Below are 20,617 nucleotides of genomic sequence, written 5' to 3'. Positions count from 1 at the left end.
GCCCTTAATTTGAGAACCAGGTCAGAAAACAGCACTCCTTAAAAATGGAAATATTAATCAAAATAACTAGATGTGGTATTTATTATTACTGTTCAAGGACATTTCCAGTCCTCCTCCTCCAAGCACATGGTAAAATTGTACTTTCCTATCCTCTTGAAGATAAGCATGACCATATGACTTGCTTTGACCAACGAAATGTTATTAGAACTAGTATGTATCACTTCCAAGTAGGAAGAATGTAGTTAATTGCACACTTAAGAGGAAGTGTGCAATTAACTACATTTCCTTTCCCTACCATGACAACAATGTTCCAGATGAAAGGTGAGCTATTAGCCTGCATCCCTGGCTGAGCAAAACATGGAGCAGAGCCTCACTACCAGCCAGGTACATACAACCTAATGAAGAAATAACCTTGGTTGTTTTAGGTTTCAGAATTTTTAAGTATTGTTTCTTGTAGAGCTTAACCTAACGCTAACTGACTGATAAAAGTTAGACTTCTGTGGAAAGTGTACCACGGATTGGGGGTTGGGCATGGGAAGACACCTAGAAGAATATTAAATAAACTGCTGGTAAGATTAGAGCGATTCTCAAATCTCAGCAAAAGGCTTAGGGTACTCCCTGAAAAAGGAAGTATCCCTTTGAAATAGATCCTAGTAAACGTAATATGTTTGTCATGAGGAAATTCATTATGTAATTATGAAGGATTTTCTGTGTATGTTACCAATACGAAATATTGAAGAAGAAGAGTAGACAAAAAGAACATTTCAATATGTCCCTACTGTATGTACTCTGCTTTTAGTTACCGGTTATAATTATAGAATTTTGGTAAGAATGAGAAAGGCTCCCATTCTAGGACATGTTAGAGTGAAGTTCTCATCTGCTTGGTAACAATTTCCCTTTCCAAATTCTGTATTCACTAAGCAATTTTCTCTGTTTGGGGCTCCTGAATGTACCTTACTAGTTCTACCAAGTATACCTGTTATTAGGAGAGTTAAAATTTTGACATATGTTTGACAAATCATTCTCCCATGAATTTGATTAACTAGAATATATTTTATAAATGTAATCATTTGGGGTAATTTGATTTTTAAAAAGTTTCTAAATATATATTATTGAGGACCAGGCCCTGCATCAGTGTTGATTCTACTAAGGTACTGATGCTCCAAGACACTCAGTCTGAAATAGCTGTCATCCTTAGGTGACACAACATTTGGTGATTGGAGACAACATTGTCAGTGTCTTAACTAAATAGCAGCTGTGGCTGGAAAGAGTTATGTAGGTTGAAGTTATGAGAAATGAGAGAAACATTTACAATAATAACTTTGGTCTTAAACATGATATAGAAGTTGAACTGTTAAATGCTAAATTGTTAAAATGACTGCTACTTCCCTGCTGTCACAACACATGAGGCAGAATTTTTTTAAATAATCTTTCTGAACTGGACTATCTTTTCACATTTAATGTATTTATTTTTTACCATTTGTAAAATACTATCAATACAAGTATTTTGAGAACTGTTACTAATACGTGTTTTATGAGAAAGGTATTATTTCTCTATTTTACATAATTCATGAGCTTAACCAAATCCTAAAGTATAATTTTATTATGCTGAAAATCCCATTTTCTTCCAGTTAAATATACTTTTAATTTTATTCAGAAGAATGTAAGGATGGGGCAAGAATTTACGTAACAGAAATGTGATGCAATGATCTTGGCTAGAGAAATATCTATTCTTTTAAGCAGTGGGTTTCAATAGTTATTCTTAAGTAATGACAAATGTCCCTTGTATACTGGACAAATTTCCGTGGAGGAAAAGCATAGTCAATGATTTAGAAAATCTTAACTGGAAATAAAGAGAGGTACTGAACTTAACAGGAAACAAAATGCATCAATACAATAATAATAAAAATAAATTTAGCAGAAATCACTGTTGAGAACATTAAATAACAAAACACTAAACTTATTAAAGATGAAAGGGGAAGTGGCAGATAACTGATCATTATTTTAAAACTGTTCCGAGAAGACACTACAGTCCATGGCTTATTTTCCTTTGTGCATAATATTATATAGGAAACAATTTTTCAATTCATTCAATAATATTTCTACTGCACTTTTCTATTTAAATGTGTTCATAAATATTAATCAGTTCCCACAACAACACTGTGAGATAGCTAAGAATTATCCAGAGTCGACGGACTGAGAGCTTAAAATGATGTTTGGCTATGATGCCAAGGACTGCTGAGGGAATTAATAAAAGAGCTGACAACAAAGTCCAGAATCCTGGCTCCTGGCTGTTGCTAGGGCAAAGAAGACTGTCAGAGAATTTCTTGTCCTGTCCTGACTCCTATCTTCCAGTGACACAGAAGTCAAAAGCACCTGCTCCTACATTACCCCTGCCTGGTCAGCAAAGCTATCACAGATGCTTCTTCTAGCCTAGTTCTTGGTGTTTCATAGAGTTAGGTATCTCACATCTCCCTAGAAAATATTTTTAAAAATTTTAAATCCACAATTCAGAGACCTGCTGATGACTCAAGAAATCCTCAATGAGTCCGAATGAGGAAAGTCTACTTAGAGCTTAAGAAGGAATATTGTGCAGAGCTACAACCAGTCATACTGGGACTGACTCATCTGAATTCCTTTAATGTTAGGGAGATGTGGTCTGTATGCAGCTGCTGCTGACCAACGGTCCCGGTTTACCAAGGACTGAGGATCTCCTGGCACAAAATACTATCTGTGTTAAAACTGGGGAGGTCTCAGGCAAATCCATACAATTAATGAGCTTACCTCTCGGTAATGAAATATGCTGGTTCTTCTTTGCTTATTTTATGTGACGAAATGAATTTAACCAGTTGCTTTATTTCTGCAAGTAATAAGATATATAAGGGGCAAAATTAAATTTGAGGAAAATTTTAAAGTATTTTTAAAAACACTTTTTTATTGCATTATGGTCAAATTTTCATAGATAGCAAAACTTCATATGTAGTATTCAAGTTGCCATGGGGACCATCAGTAGGCATAAAAAGCCATATTGAAAACTTGTCTTAAGATTCTTTCCTTGTATGAGAGTCAGACTGGAGAGGTCTAAGTCCCCTTGTCCCATCCCAAGGCCTCTTCTCATCTGTAGGTCTCCGCAGTCTTACCTCAGAGCTCTATTCAGGGACAAAGGAGAGTTCCTTCTCTTCTCCAGGATACAAGAGAATCTGAGCTGCTGCCCTGTTTCATCTGCAATGGCTCCTCCCTGCCGTGACTTGCTAGGTGAGGTCATCTCTGGTTACAACCTGGGAAGCAAGGAACACTCACTGCACTGGGGTGCCCCCATCATCCTCTCCCTCGTGAGTGCTCAGCCAGAAGGGGAGGAGCAGAGATTAGGCTCATTTCAACCACCCGCGGAGGTCTCTGCTCTCACCAAGGCCCCTCTGCTTCTCTTCTTCCACCTGCTTGCTGAACTCTTCTCTCCTTTTGGGAGAAAAACTGGCTCTTACATCATCATCCATTCATTTCTCTGCTATGGATGGAATAGACTGCTAGGTCACGAGGTTTTTGTCGCTTCTATGGCTACTTACTATCTATGTGACTATGAGCAAGTTTGAGTTTTGTTTTTGTTTTTTTAATCTTGTGATGCCCAGTTCCTCATCTGTAAAAATGAGGATAATTCTAGTATCTACACCATATGGATCATTGTGAAGATTAAATGAGATAATAGATGTAAAATGCTTATAAAATTTTTGACACAAAGTAAGCCCTCAATAAAAGTTAATAATATTATTTATCTTCTTGTGATTATTTAAATCCAAGCTTTAGAATTATGAAACTAATAACAACGCTTTTCTTCTCACCTCTTACCTCATTCAGATTTGTAATTTGATCCTTGTAGGAGGTTCACAGTGCTATTTCAATATGATCTTTCTGTAAGTTATGGTCTCCTCGCCTCTGATTTAAACTGTAATTACCCCTTAACTTCTTTCTTGATTATTGTATTTATTTATACATTCCCTTACTCATTAAACAAACATTTTTTGACTACTTCTTATATTCCAGGGACTGTGCTGGCACTGGAGAAAGCCTGTGCTTCTTTCTTTCAAAGAAGATGGAGAATCAGCTTCACTTGGTCATAGATCTTGATGCAAATCCTGCCTATGACCAGATTCCTTCGTTTGTTCTGACCCTGCCAGATCAACTCATGCTCTTACAGCAGTTACACAAAGCTGGACACTGACATGTCTTACAAGACAATGTACATTGGAGAATGAAAACTGGAGGAGATGGCTTTTTGACCCAGGAGTAGAGTATCACATCTTCTGGACACCCTCAATATCTTCCAACAGTTATGAGCATGGCATCCAAGGATTTGTTAGACAGAGGTATTTAACTTGTTGGCTACCATTATTGTTTATTCCCAAGATCAAAGACAATAGAACACTCCCATAGGGGCAGTCTTGTTCTGCTTCTAATGCCTCTTGACCGATCTGGAAAAATGAGTCTAACCAGGCTGGAATCCAGTTATTAGATATAGGAGGACTCATAAGAGGTTGAGATGGACACACAGACTCCTAAAAACAAATGTTGGTGAGGAATTTTTATGGTTCCATGCTTTGTATTAGGTTTTTTTTTTTTAAATGTATTTTGTCTCTTGAGTTAGTTTGGGTTGGGTCCTTAGTTTATTTTGTCTGATATGCTGTAGTCTCCCCTGCTTTCTCTTTTTTTTCTTTTAGCCATGCGCATGGCTTGCGGGATCAAACCCACGCCCACTGCAGTGGAAGCCCTAACCACCGGACCACCAGGGAATGCCCTGTGTTATGTATTTTAATACACACAACACCCCATGTGAAATAAATGCCTTATTTAGTTAAACTTTCAAAACTGTGATGTACAGCAAACATACAGAAAAGTGCATAAAACTTAAACTTGCAGTTTAATGAATTGTTGGAAAATAACACTTATGTAACCCCTACTGAGACGGTCTTGCTCGCTTGTCTTGTAGTTCACTGACTATAGGCTGGGATGGCTGGAGTGACTAAGATAATGTCTCATCATCCAGCAGGGTAGCCCAGACTTATTGAAATGGCAGTAGCAGGGTTCCCAAAGAGTATGGAATCCCTCAAGGCCTCTTGCGACTCAGGCACGGAACTGAAAAAATGTCTTCCACTGCATGCTGTTGGCCAAAGCAAGTCACGGGCCTAGACCAAATTCGTGGAGTAGAGAAGTAGACCCTATTCCATATGGGAGGGTTTGCAGAGTCATATTGCAGGGGGCATAGATACAAGGAAAAGAAGAATTATGGTTGTTTTTGAAATCTACCACAACCAGTGTTGTGATTTTTTTTTAAGAGGTGAAAACACAATATAGGAATTAAGGATGTATCAACTAAGTGATTATAATGATTCTCCACGAATACTCAGCTTGGCAAAAAGAAGCAAGAACATAATGGCAGCGAAGGACAGTGAAGAGGAGATGGGAATCATTGGATTGTAGATATCAGTGGACTCAAGGATTGTTGGAGCTGGAAACTTGAAGACATGAGCTGGAAAATAGAAGCGGGTAGTAAGAGAGTGGGATGCTTGTTTTTGAGATTATAAAGAAGGTGGGAGTGGGCGACGGAAGTGGTGTGAGTGACAAGATCATTGTAGAAGAGAAGTTAAAGGAATTGAGAGGCTAGGGTATTGGAAACACTCAAAATTAAGAGAGAAGTGGAGATGGAAAAAATTACAATGAGCTAAGAACTAAAACCTTCAGGAATGGGAAATATGAAGGCAGGGACTGAGGTAGGTTGATAAATATATATATATTAAAATATACATATATATTTAAATATTAAAAATATATAATATTTACATTTTTGTATGTTGGAATAGGTCTGTAAGGACATTTATTCAAGTTACAGCAGTTATTTCTAGGAAGATAAATTATAACTTGTTGAGTAATGGTGAAAGCCAATTTTCACTTTCATTCTATTTGCTTCATTTTTGTTTACAACACACATGTATTATGCATAAATAACTATAGTGAAATAGAACTTTAAAAAAAGAAGTGGCTGACTTCTTGTCACACAGATCTGGATTTGAATTTCATCTGTAGAATGAGTATGCTCTTACCTACCTCTATGTTGTGATGATCAAGTGAGGTCATTATTTAATGTTCTTAACACAATGACTGGAGCATGGAAGAAGCTCAATATTGTTTGCTATTCCTCCACTCATTGACAAGCCCCCCTACTCACATGCAAGTGCGTTGTGTGAGTGTGTGCACGCCCATACACCACAGAGAGAGAGAGAGAGAGAGGACAGAGGTCATGTGTGCACCCAGACACTCTGTAGCACTTGTGTACTCTCCTTGGAGTACTGTCATATTTGGGGGCAAAAAGAAAAAAAAGAAAAAAAGGAAAAAATGGACATATTGTTTATATTGCTTACCTGGCTAATTTCCAGAAGAAACTAATAATAATAAATTATGCATATATTGACACTTCCACTGCAAGCCAAAAGCAGAATTTATTCAACCGTTCTCATTAAGTACTGTTTGCATGTCCAAATGACATTTTTAAAATACAGCTTTAAGAACAAGAATAAATTACAGTGCATAAAAAAATGCTATTTTCCAAGGGTCAACAGTTCTAATGAAGAGTTTAATAGGCAGTATTATCTTAATATAGGCAGAATCTATTAATAGAAACTAGAAAAATTCTGTGAACCTCCCAATAAAATATATAAACCAAAGTTTTTAAAATGAGTATTTTTCTACATGATGCACCGTTAAAAAGTGACTGGGGAAGTTAATTCTTAGGTTCCCAAAATGTTAGCATAGGCTATTTTTACCCTATGATAACTTATACCGCCTGCATGAGAGCTCTTATGAAGACAGTGAAGAGTCTACTAAAGGTCAAATTAAAAATTAGTGCCTGATACACTTATACTAGTATTTGACAGGACTAAAAATTAATGGTTGTCAGAACACTGCCTGAAACTGCGGCTCCAAGAGATTAAAATCTTTATTATAAATCTGTGAAATCCTGATTTATTGATTACTGAGAACATGGATTTAGAGTGTCAGTGAAATATAGTGTTTCCTGCCTCCAAGTAAAAGCTTCCTTGAACCCATTCAAAAATTCACAATGGATGAAGATGGAAATTAGGAAATGGAAATTCATACCTTCATTCAATGGGCATTATGTGCCAGGCTGTGTGCTACGGACTGAGATACAAAGATGCACAAGACACAGGTCCCACTCTGAAATAACTTACAGCTGGTAGAGAAGCCTGACACAAAAACAGGTAATAATAAAACAACCCTAAAAAAAAAATACTTAATGTACTTAACAGTAATGGGGAACGTGTACCTTACAGAAGTGGGAGGATTTCCTATTACTCACCTCCATTTCTAACTAGTGCTCCTATTATGAGGCAGAACTAGCTAATGTGGTCAAAATGAGTAGAGCTTTTCTTTATGCTAACAAAAATGATGAAAGGATTAAGAAGCAGCAACCACAGAACGACCACAGAATTGCTCATTGTACTTCCCATCCCAGATCCTGACAAGCCCAGCCACGTTTTTAAAGGACTGTAAGCCACTTGTGAGTGGGAATTGTGGTGATGGAGAAGGGGACAGGTGTGGCCTGGAAACCCACCTTAGCCAACCAGATGTGCTTGTGATTGTGTTTCCACAAATCCCAATACCAGTTTCTGTGGGTAGGTAGGCATGAAGAATAGAGAAAAGAGGTTAAAAGCAACTCAAAAACAAAGATAGGGGAGATAATATATGATTTGCTTTTTGCTTCCTGCCTAACAAGTCTTCTGACTACTACTAAACTGATTTTGCTTTAAGATCCAGAAATTTAGAAATCTAAGCAACAGTCCTTCTTTGTTTATATCTTCTATTTTTGTTTATAACAAGTCAATCTATATAGAAATATGTTAGAGAAAACTAATAAAGCGGATTACTATATTAAAGTCTTTCATGATGGCAGACACCTCATGGTGCATCTCCAATATTTTCAAATGGTATTTATAGCTTCATGTGTAAAGTTGGTTTCTTTAGATGGCGTACTCGGATCTTGTTTTTTGAACAAACCTGATAACCTCTGACTTTTAATTGCAGTCTTTAGATAATTTACATTTAATATAATTATCATTATGCCTGTGTTTAAATCTACCATATTTTTACTTGCTTTCTATTGCTCCCAACTGTTCAGCATTCCTCTTATTTTTTTTTCTCTTTGTCTGCCTTCTTTTGTATTAATTGAATGCTTTTTAAGAATCCATTTTACGCAACAAGAGAGGCTGCGATAATGAGAGGCCCGCGCACCGCAATGAAGAGTGGCCCCCGCTTGACGCAGCTAGAGAAAGCCCTCGCACAGAAACGAAGACCCAACACAGCCAAAAATAAATAAATAAATAAATAAATAACAAAACAAAAAAACACCTCATAACCACATTAGATTTCCTAAGTATAGATTACTAGTCATAGAGCAAAGTGATCATGTTCTGAGATAACCATACTGAAATTTATTATGTTTTATCCTTCATTTTGTTAATGTGGTATATACTACCTTTATTGATTTCCATATGTTGTAAAAAAAAAAAAAAAAAGAATCCATTTTAGAGGAATAGTGGTTGGAATGTTTAGCTGAAACACAGGAGTGGGTCAAAGTGTGGAAAAGTATATCAGTACCATTACCCAGTTACCCTGTTACCTGAGGTTTTTCTGGGATAGAGATCTTAGGATGGATGTCTAGAATTGGATTAAAGATGTCAACACATATAAACCATTTCTAAGAATCTTGATACTCATTTGTATATTGCTTTTCAAAAGGGTTGGTGTGGAATATTTTTGTTACGAGGTGTTTACGAGAAAACATTGGTAGAGAAGGGTGGATGGGCAATAAAATAATCAATTTTGAAGGTCGTTTTTTAAAATAATAGGTACCATTATTAAAAAAAACTTTCAAATATCTGATTCTACAGATGAGGAAACTGGGGCAAAGTAAAGAATCCAACTATATTAAGTTATGAGAGGTGTTGTTACTCATTTAATGAAACTTTTTCTACATCTTAAAAAATGCATGATTGGAAGGAGATAAAAGGTCAAAAATGAAAATATACAGATAAGATGCATTCAGTATTTGTCATGAAAGTAAACATCCTGCTTAAGAGGTTTGGAGACAAAGAAGTTATGGATTCATGCCTGAGCCATGGGGAACTCCACATTGACTGGATCACACTTCATAAGGGGTTTCTGAAATATGTTCATATTTGGATGCCTTTGAAGAATCGAAATTTTTACTCACCTAAGTACTTGAAAGGCATTCTGTATCTTATCTGACAATGTGAGTCCCAGGGAAATAGGATGGAGAGCATGAGAGCGAGCCATTTGTATGGGTCCCTGAGAAAGGGACCCTACATTCTGTCCCACTGCAAGGTTAAATCCCCTGTATGGAAGGCAACAGAACCTTCCACATGAGCTTGAGAGTCCCAAAGAGAGAATCGAGTCTTAATTCTCATTTGAAACTCTGAGAGAAAAAAAGCTTTGCAGAATGTCCTATGACAGTACAGGACAATCACTAGAATAGGAATGGTGGGTCACAACTGGGTAGAAAAAGGGTCTGAGGTAGCCAGACTCCACCATAACGAAACCAAAAGTCTCCTGTGAAAGTTTCCTGGAACTGCTCAAGAGAGGAACAGAGGTTGGCTGAGTGTGGAATGGTTTCATGGTTTGGGTGAAACTAAACATTTTCCTGATGACACTGTAACTAGAGGTGTTTCAGAGTTTATGCAGCAGGGATGGTTGCTGATGGTGTGGCCAGTGTGACCAGAGGCAACCAAAGACTGACAGCGATGGTCTAGCTGAGGAAAAGCAGTTGTATGGATGCTATTAACCAAGGACCTAAAGTCTCTTCCCAGACTCCCTGACAACATGTTAGCCCTTCTGCAATGTAGAACCTTCACACCCCAGAAGGACAGCCAAGGCAAAGGGAAGTATTGTGAAGTGACAGCCAATTAAAGAGAAACTGAGCTCAAATCATAACTAGCTGAGTTCATCTTGAGTTTATCCATATTTTTTTCTGACTTAACTTCTGATAAATCAAGATGCTCCATAATATACTGATAAAGTTAATTACTTGACCCTAAGCCAAAACTCAACATTTGTCCCAATTAAATTTCAATCCATTGCTACATTGTTTGAGATCTTTTTGAATCACAATTTTGTCATTTGGTATTTTAGCTCTCTCTCCAAGAGGAGCTCATTTCACATTTTAAACATTTTGGTTTTTTATTCACACACACCTTAATAAGAAGTTTCCTACCAAAGGACTTCATCCCATCACATTTTCCCTCTCCACCATCAAAAATAAATAGACTCACAAAAAAACCGCACACTAAAATTTCTAAGTAGGCTTCTCTTCTTGTGGCAAGAGCAGAAATGGAGAGTAGAAAATGATGTATTTTTTTAATTAAAAAATTAAAAAATTGTAAGGTTACTAAAGAAATCAAATGAAATATATTCTTAATGCAGAACTACTGCCATCTTAAGGCCACAGCCCAGTATTATAAATCAGCTTTCGGTTCTATTTAGCTAAATGGCTTAGAGAGATTAATTTTTAGGCATTTGTATATTTTATCATTTTTTTAAAGCACTAAATAGTCTTCATTATTCCCCCTTAAACAAATTATATGACCCAGAGAAGACGTGTAGATTGGCTTATATTATATAAAAGGTTGAACATTATGTTTACTTTGGGGTATTTAGAAAAGCACATTTGAAACTAATGAAAGATTAAACAATCAGGCCATTCCCCCCCCCCACAAAATGTTTGGTAAATAACATTTACAATGTAGATGTTAAAATACAGTATTATAAATCCACAAAATATCACTTAGTGAGTTATTTTAGTGTCTAAAACTTAAGCTAGCTGATCACAAAGTTATTATTTAGGTAAATAACAAATAACAAATTAAGTAAAAGCCAAACCTAAGGTTAAAGTTCCTAAATTATAGTATTATCTTTATTAAAATGTAGGTCAGTTATAATGATGAAATTCAATTCTAGGAAATCAGCAATAAAAATCATAACTTCTTATTTCTGAGCTTTTCAAAATTATTTTATAACTTCCTAATTATAAGAAAAAAATGTATACGTACATGGAGTACTAAAGAAACCCTAAAACTTCACAGCATGATATTGATATTACACACAAATAAAAGTACCAAGATTTTAAAAACTAACAAATAAGCAAAAAACTTAAGCAAAGATCTTTCAAACAACACATATTATTTGCTACATTGGACACCACAACATCTATATGTTAGTCTGCTGAGGCTGCCTTAACAGAGTACAACAGACTGAGAGGCTTAAATAACAGGAAGTTATTTTCTCACAGTTCTGAAAGCTGAAAGACCAAGATCAAGGTGCAGCGGTCAGAATGGCCATCATCAAAAAATCCACAAACAGTAAATGCTGGAGAGGGTGTGGAGAAAAGGGAACCCTCCTGCACTGCTGGTGGGAATGTAAATTGATACAGCCACTATGGAGAACAGTGTGGAGGTTCCTTAAAAAACTAAAAATAGTACTACCATACGACCCAGTAATCCCACTACTGGGCATATACCCTGAGAAAACCATAATTCAAAAAGAGTCATGTACCACGATGTTCATTGCAGCTCTATTTACAATAGCCAGGACATGGAAGCAACCTAAGTGTCCATCGACAGATGAATGGATAAAGAAGATGTGGCACATATATACAATGGAATATTACTCAGCCATAAAAAGGAACAAAATTGAGCTATTTGTAGTGACGTGGATGGACCTAGAGTCTGTCATACAGAGTGAAGTAAGTCAGAAAGAGAAAAACAAATACGGTATGCTAACACAGATATATGGAACCTAAAAGAAAAAAACGGTTCTGACAAACCTAGGGGCAGGACAGGAATAAAGACACAGACATAGCGAATGGACCTGAGGTCACGGGGAGGGGGAAGGGTAAGCTGGGACGAAGTGAGAGAGTGGCATTGATATATATACACTACCAAATGTAAAGTAGCTAGTGGGAAGCAGCTGCATAGCACAGGGAGATCAGCTTGGTGCTCTGTGACCACCTAGAGAGGTGGGATAGGGAGGGTGGTGGGGAGATGCAAGAGGGAGGGGATATGGGGTTATATGTATACATATGCTGATTCACTTTGTTATACAGCAGAAACTAACACAACATTGTAAAGCAATTATACACCAATAAAGATGTTTAAAAAAAAAAAAAGCAAATCAACTTAGGTATAAAATAAGCTCCAAGGATGTATTGTACAACACGGGGAATAAAAACAATATTTTATAATAACTATAAATGGAGTATAACCTTTAAAAATTGTGAATCACTATATTGTTCACCTGTAACTTATATAAGATTGTATATCTGCTATACTTCAATTAAAAAAAAGAATAAAAAAAAGAATTTGAAAGCTGTTGCAACAAAAAATAAGCCTAATTAAATTCTGGGAAAATAAAGAAAAGAAAAAGAAAACCCCAAAAAACAAATACCATATGCTAACGCATATATATGGAATTTTAAAAAGGGGTACTGATGAACCTAGTGGCAGGGCAGGAATAAAGACGCAGACATAGAGAAAGGACTTGAGGGGGGTGGGGTAGGGGAGGGGGGAGGGGAGGGAAGCTGGGATGAAGTGAGAGGGTAGCATTGACGTATGTGCACTACCGGGTGTAGGGTGGGAGGCTGCTGCGTGATACCGTGGGGATCAGCTCGGTGCTTTGTGAGGACCCGGAGGGATGGGGTGGGTAGGGTGGGGGGGTCGGGGGGAGGGGATGTGGGGATGTATGTATGCGTGTGGCTGATTCACTTTGTTGTGCAGTAGAAACTGATGCAGTGTTGTGGAGCATTTATACTCCAATAGAGATGTGGGAAAAAAAAGAAAAGATCAAGGTGTAGGTAGGGCTGGTTTCCGGTGAAACCTCTCCTCTTGCTTGCAGGCTGAACCTTCTTCATGTCCTCACGTGGTGTTTCTTTTGTGTATGTGCATCCCTTGTGTCTTTTCCTCTTCTTATAATCACACCAGCCATATTGATAGGTCCCCACTATCATGACCTTATTTAACCATACTTACCTCCTTAAGTCCATATACCCAAATGTAGTCACATTGGGGCTTAGGGCTTCAACATATGAACTTTGGGGGACACAATTCAGTCCCTAACACTGGCATATTTTATATATCACTCAAAGAAAGAGAAATTAATTGGAATCTGAGTAGAACATTGAACTTTTGGTTGACAATAGAAGAGGTGTGATATACCACTACATTTGATAAAAGTTTAAGGTACAGAAAAAAAGAAAATATCTTCATTTGAAAATAAGCCTGTGAAACAAAGCAAATGTCTGTATTTAAGTTCAGGGTTATGTAAGGAGTGAAGGGAAAGAGGGAAACCATCCCATGTGTTCTTAGAGGAATTAGACTGAGCTTTGAGGTTAGTGGCCAAGAAATGCGAGTGGAGCTCCAGCAGGAGTGGCAGATCTTTCAGGATGATGGGATCCGATTATTTTCTAAACCCTCCTACAAAGTGTAAATGTTGTAGGCTGTCTAGCACAAGACCATGAGGAATATAAGATGTATAACAGTTGTTTCTCAGCAGAGATACAACTGTTGTTAAGCATGTTCAGGTCTAAGGGCCAACTCTCCAGTCCAAGGGACACTTACGCCATGAAAAAACCATCCTTTCATACTCTTCCTTCTAGCAACGAGTGCACTTGTACATTTACATTACTAAGGGAAGTCCCTAAAGTGCCTAATCCCACAATAAAACAAGATATCCTTCAAGCAGACTTATGGCCTTCAATGTGTAGTCTACCTGAAAGTTTGACCTTGGCAGGCACTCTACTGCAGGGGCCAAAGAGGAATGCTAAGGTCAGTTCTATGGCCAATAGACCCACAAAAGGGAAATAGGTACAAGCTATGATACAATCCAGCTTTTGTCTTTTTTGATTCACAGACATGAAAGACATGGTTGTTGGGCTCTAATCAGTGAACAGCTCAATCTTATTTTTTTTAATAATTTTTTTTTTTTTGGTTCCGTTGGGTCTTCGTTGCTGCGCGTGGGCTTTCTCTAGTTGTGGCGAGCAGGGGCTACTTTTCATTGCGGTGAGAGGGTTTCTCATTGCGGTGGCTTCTCTTGTTGTGGAGCATGGGCTCTAGGGCGTCGGGGCTTCAGTAGTTGTGGCGCCCGGGTTTCACTAGTTGTGGTGCGCAGGCTTAGCTGCTCCATGGCACATGGGATCTTCCCGGACTAGGGATCGAACCCGTGTCCCCTGCATTGGCAGGTGGATTCTTAACCACTGGGCCACCAGGGAAGTCCCCACTCAATCTTCTTGAGGATTCTTTCCTGTTCTTCTTCCAGAGAGATTTGTTTGGGGCTTTTACAAGTCATAATGGAACAAGTTATCAATTTATTCAAATGGGTCCACTAGGTATAATAAGTGTCCTACTAGATTGAACTATTTATTGTACTAAATCAATTCCTTGGTTGGTCTATTAGCCCCACAAGTGTTAGTATTTGTAAGGGTTAAATGTAATTCTCAACCAATTATATTTTCATTATGTCATCACTACTGATTTTTTTCTATTGGGTAAAGTGTTCCTTTAAATTTAAAACAGAAGCAGTATAAAGATAATACATTTATATTTTCTTTTTAACGTCAATGTTTGTATTTTCTCTTGTAAATAACTTGTATTTTCTCTTTTAAATAATTTGTATTTTCTCTTTTAAATTATTTTAAAGGTCTCAAAGTCCTAGCCCTTCATCCATCTAAAACGATACTAGCTATAAACAGTCCTTGAGAGAATTGAGAACGCTGTCACTCAAATTATTGTGTTCTATAAACTTTAAACTCTTCTGTTTGCATAAAGTTCTCTCTTCTGTAGTATGTTCTATGAAGTTTCTAATATACTTTCATAGAAAAAATGCATTACAATAAAAAATAGGATAATCAAATAACAACCAATATTGGTTTCCTTAATCATTGTCATTTTGCAAAATGGTCCTTCACGATTTCTAATAAATTTATTTTCTAACGCGCTCCAGGGGGTGAAATGTTGAAAGGTCTCCCATTCTACTTACAAATACACAGGAATTTACTAAAGAATATAAAGTTTTTGATTGAATCCATAGTTAGAGATCTCATGGGCAAAAAAAACCTTCCAAATTATAGGCTAATTGGGTCAGGGGAATATTAGTGGATAAAATTTTCTCCATAATCTTACATTATTTCGCACACAAGAGTAAAGGGTCAGGTGTACCTTGACATTCGCTTGGTTTCCCTGGCGCCTTGAAAACCACGGGGAGGCCCGGTTAATTCTGCGGCGAAGGCTATGCGCCAACAGGGGCTTAGTGCCGCCTCCAATTCCTGCAGCAGCGGCTCCGCTCCTGGTCACATCCCGCCTTCGGGACTTCGGGGCGGGGGTCAGGGTGGTGACAGTGAGGCAGGAGCCGGCCTGGGAGTGTCAGCGGAAAGCCGGGCGGCGAACCGGCCAGTCGGGGCGCGGGGAAGGTCGGCCGCGAGAGGCGGGCAGAAGCGCGGCCGGGGGCGGGGCTGGCGGGCGCGGGAAGCGCGAGGGGCAGCGGTGCGGCGTCCAGGGGGCGGCCGCAGCCCCGCCCCGCCCCGCCCCGCCGCGTCCTACCCTGTAGTCCCGCAGCGTCCTGCCCGCGCGCTCTTCGCCGCCTCTCGGGGTCTAGGCGCTCGCTCGTGCTCCGCGCGCAACTATGGCTCAGCACTTCTCCCTGGCCGCCTGCGACGTGGTCGGCTTCGACCTGGACCACACTCTGTGTCGCTACAACCTGCCTGAGAGCGCCCGGGTGAGTGGCGCGGGCTGCCGGGGTGCACGGCGTGCAGCCTCCATGGCGGCTGGGGCTCGAGTTTCCTCCCGGCTTAGGCGGCGGCGAGCGTCGGCGGGGCCCTGCAGCCGCCGCGCCTTTGCGCAGAACTCGGCCTCCCACGGCGAGGCGGGGCGGAAGGAAGTGTGCATCCCCCGCATCCCCGCCCGTGCTGTGGGTACCGGCTTATTTAGCCCAGCCCTTAGCCAAGTTTGAGAGATGGGTAGGGAAGAAAAGGGGCGAAGGAGGGACAAGTCGTGCAAGATTGGGCTGGGGAAACGGTTCCTGGGGCAGAGGAAGGGCGGGGCTAGGGGAACTCGGGGTGTCCTTTGCATATCCCCGGCCTTGGAACTTCTCAGCAAATCGTTCTGGCCACCAGCAGAGCGCCGATACAGCCACCTGGTTAACGACTTGTATTTTCTTTGGCTGCGTTTTTCTTTTGCATGTCCATGAGACCGCCTGTCAGTTTTTAAACACTGCAGTCCAGGAGAAATTGTGTGGTGTATTGGAAGACTAACCGAAAAGTCATTAACATGTTAGCCCTAATTTTGCCTTTTGCCAAGAGAAGGAAATAAATTTTGCTCACCTGTTGCATGCTCCATGCACCTTGAGTAAGGTCTAATCCTGACAACAACCTGGGTCCTCACTGCACTTAGAGAGGGAGGGGGAAGTGGAGTGTGTATGATTCCACACCCGTACCCTGAAGTGAATTGTTCTCCCTCCCCCATTCCTTTGGTTTCACAAGGAAAGTAATTTTGAAAAATTAACTTTTTTTTTTTTTTTTTTTTTTAGTCAAATATGTAAGTATCCAAGCGAGATAAGCTGGTTATGGTAGTCAAAGCAAGGACTCTGCAGCCAGACTGCAGCCAGAGGGCACCAGCTCCTCTGTTCCTAGCTCTGTGACCTCGGGCAAGTTACTTAACCCGTGTCTATTCTCAGTTTCCCTATCTGTAAAATGGGGCTAATAATTGGATTTGCCTGGAAAGGTTGTTGAAAGGATTAAAAGGGTAAAGGATGTGTAATGCTTAGAGCTGTGTTGGACACATACAAGTGTTTGCTTTTATAGTCACCACCCATATCATTCCCCAGCCTGACCACTTGCGAATAGAGCTCCTGGCCGCTGTTGCAGGCATCAGCCAGGGCTGCTCCTCAGTATGGTGAGGTCAGCGCTCCAATCAGCAGTTCAGGTACCCCTCAAGGGTCAAAACAGTGTCTGAATTACTCATGTTCTCTATGTACAGATGGTGGAAAAAAAGAAATGTACTGTTCCTTCTATTATACTTTCCTGCTTTTCTGCTGTACAGGTGTTTCCTTAGTCATGTTGAGAGTTGAGGAGACTTCTTGATCCTTGGCCACTGGTTCCTCTACGTCTTTGACTCATATTTTCCTTCCCTTTGCCTTTCAAATCTTTTCCTGATTAACATTTTCTTGCATTTCCTCCCTAGTCACCTTCATTTGAAGGAAATATTGTTAAAACCATTGTCATTAGAGCCAATTTTGTGCGTGTGTGAGCGTAAAATTTCAGAATACAGGATCCTTAAAAGACGAGTTCTTTAAGCCTCGAATATAAGTGATATTTAAAGGTTGAAAACATTAAGCTAGTGCATTTTGTATCCTGTTTGGTTCAGAAATCTTTTATTAAGTACCAACAATGTGCTGAGCACCATAATAGAGTTAGGGATACAGAGATAACACAGGTCTTCAGGTGGCCTCGTAATGGGTAAAGATGTTGAAAGGTTAGTTCTGGTCCCCTGTGCTGAGGGCAGCATTGCCTGGTCCTTGCTGCTGGCTGTTTGTTACCTGTGCCTGGGGCCCTCCTCCCTTCATCACACAAACTCCTCAGCTGGCAGGTCTCATCTTAAGTAGCCCGGCCCCCTAAAGTTTACCTTTCTGTCCCTATCCCATCTGCAGTTTTCCATAAAAACCTTAATTTCTCACAGTGCTTACACACTGCATTAAATTTTCCTGTTTACTTGTTGGAATCTTTCCCTAGATCCTAGAGCCATGACCCCTTGACATCAGTATCTGTGACAGTTTATTGTGTGTTCTGTGTGCCAAACTGACTACGTGCACGTACGGGATTCAATAAATAATTGTGGAACAATTGCATAAATAATAGGTATTTTAGTAACTGAAAATAGCACTAACAGCCACTATTCTAATAAGCATTCTGCTATATAAACTGGTTTGATCCTTACAACCATGTGAGTTAGATGTTATTATCATCATTTAGAGATGAGGACACTGGGTCACAGAAAGGATAAATAGCTTATCCAGGGTCACCCAGCAAGGTGGTTCAGCTGGCAGGTTTCTGCTACCTCCCACCAGGCTTTATGTGTGCTGCAGATCCCAGAGGAGAGTCCTTGGAGTGAGTGATGCTTGGGTCCCAGCACAGGAGTTACAAGTGGCAGGTCAGGAAGCAGAGAGGAGCATTTCCGGCAGAGGAAATATGGCCAGGGCAAGGACCCAAAGGTGTGAAATAGCGCCTGGATCTGCTGGGTGTCAAGCAGAAGGTGGGGCGTTGCAGGAGAAGATGCCGGAGATGGCAGTGGCGCTGCATCATGGATCACTGCGCGTGCCTCTCATATCAGTCTCATAGGCATTTAGTTAAGTGCAGAGTGTCGTGCAAACGTGAAAGTGGGTGCGTCGCCTCACTGGCGGGGTTCAGGAAAAGCATCGTAGAAATGATGACACCTGTGCTGTCCTGGAGTTGCTGACTCAGGAGCGTCTGGACCCAGGCAGTTAACTTAAACGTGTGGCTGGGAGAGTGCGCGCACGCCCCCTCCTCAGGCGCAGCTGTGCTCAGCTCCTGCCAGCATTTGCCGTGGGGCATAGAGGCTCAGTCCTGTCAGATCTAATTCTCTCAAGACAAATTAGAAATCTAAGCTTGTATGAGAAGTCTTTCCATTTTTAAACGCCAGCTCATTTTCAAACACAGCAGGATTATAGGGTTGCCAGATGTAGCAAAGAAAAATACAGGACACCCGGTTCAATTTGAATTTCAAATAAAAAAAACATTTTTAGTATATGGGTGTTCCAGATATTTCATGGGATAAGCTCATACTATAAAATTATTTGTTGTTTAGCCGAAAATCAAATTGAGCTGGGTGTTTCATATTTTATCTGGCAGCCTTCAGTGGGAACCAAATATAATTTGTGGTCTGCGTAGGACCCACAGGGCACCAGTTTGCACCCGCTGTGGATTGTGTGTGATTATTAGTCAGGTGAGGCTGTTGAGAAAGTAAGTGGCAGTTAAGGCTGGGAGAGCAAGGGGGTGGGGGTGGTGGAGGCCCTGTGCCATGAAGGCTTCTGTGGTGACTCAACATAATTTGAGGAAGAGCTTCAAGGACCAAGGCCTTGGGACTAGAAGAGGGCTTTCAAAGGCACAGATTCCCTGCTTTTCTCAGCACCTCTGTTCTCTGCTCCTCTTTACACATTGACCCCATTCTCTGCTATTACAGAACCATCTCCTTGGAGAGGTAAGGAACACAGCTCTGGACGCCCCTGTTGGCATCCCTACTAGAAAGGGCCCTTTCTCTTGGGAAGGAATCTGACCTCATTGGAATCACATGCCCATATGTTAATCAGTATTGCCAAGGGATGAGACACTCCAGTTGTCCAAGGTTGAATAAATACTTTGACCAGAGGCAAGTCTGATGGTGTGCAGTAACCATTGGTAGCTTGAAACTGGCCATGGTGGGGGTAACTATACCATGGAAATGAGCAAATGCTACAAGTCAGGACCTTTTTTTTTTTTAACCAGCGCCCAACTGATAATAATAGCAATACTTAAATTGAATTTACTTGTATGCCATGCACTGCTCTAAGCATCTGAGGATTTTCATTAACATGGGATTTACATCTCTTAATCCCAGGGCACTGGTTCCTTGCAGGCAGGATCATAATGTGTATTTTTTGTTGTCCATAGTACTTTGTACCTCAGAGTGACTCAGTACATTTTATGTTTGAATGAAAATTCATATAACCTAGAAGTCAATGATTTTCAGTAATCTCAGGGTTTCAGGAATTTTGTCGGGGCCCGACCCTATCCTGTAGGCCTGGAATTTCTGGGTGGCTTTAAGAACCATCATCTGTGGTTCTGACTACCACCAGGGTTGAGAACTGTGGATACATAGTGTTGACTTAATGTAGCTCTGTGGAGAACTGACCTGGATCAGGGTCACATTGCATTGTATGGGGGTACATGTGTAGCCATTTTCATTAACTTTACGACAGAGAACAGCTCTGTCTGACAAGGAGCCTTTGCTTTCTCCACACCCATCTCCTAACACTCGTAACCCCAATCCCCAACTTCAGCTGTGTGCCCCCTGGACTTGGATTGCCCTCTCCCCGCTGGATTCACCCAGCTGACTGCTCCATTTTGCAGGTGTCAGTGTGTACATCACCTCCCCAGGGAGGCCTTCTCCTCCTCCTCTTGCTGTATCTATTCTCGCTTCCCCCTTGTGCCATTCCAGTGCTATCAAAACCTGTCATGGGTTAACATCTCCAGAAGAAGGATCAGGTTGCTCAGTGTGTCTCCTTGGACACTCTTCAGTCTCAAAAAACCTGGCATTTTGTTGTTGTTGAGAATGAAAAGATCTGTCAGCCATCAGCAGAGCATTTATCTTTGTGCTTGCTTCCAGAGGCTTCCTTTTTCCTGTTTCCTTAGCTTTTCTTATGGTGGGGGGAAAAAAGATACTCACTTTGTCTGATGGAGGCACCATGATTCCTTCTTTAGAGTACCTGCCTGGTC

The 20,617-nt window shown here is 40.3% G+C and overlaps 1 protein-coding gene across 1 annotated transcript in view; it reads left to right on the top strand.

Annotated features, from left to right (window-relative positions):
• Positions 1–15,747: 15,747 nt before the first annotated feature.
• NT5DC1 (5'-nucleotidase domain containing 1) overlaps positions 15,748–20,617 on the top strand; it is a 121,719-nt gene continuing 116,849 nt past the window's right edge. The window contains exon 1 of the mRNA XM_061207380.1: positions 15,748–15,846. Within this exon, the coding sequence (XP_061063363.1) occupies positions 15,754–15,846 (93 nt within the window). The 5' untranslated portion in view covers positions 15,748–15,753. The remainder of the gene's footprint in view (positions 15,847–20,617) is intronic.

This window comes from Eubalaena glacialis, chromosome 12 (genome assembly GCF_028564815.1).
Source record: "Eubalaena glacialis isolate mEubGla1 chromosome 12, mEubGla1.1.hap2.+ XY, whole genome shotgun sequence".
Taxonomy (NCBI): domain Eukaryota; kingdom Metazoa; phylum Chordata; class Mammalia; order Artiodactyla; family Balaenidae; genus Eubalaena; species Eubalaena glacialis.
This window is presented reverse-complemented; position numbering and strand designations above follow the sequence as displayed.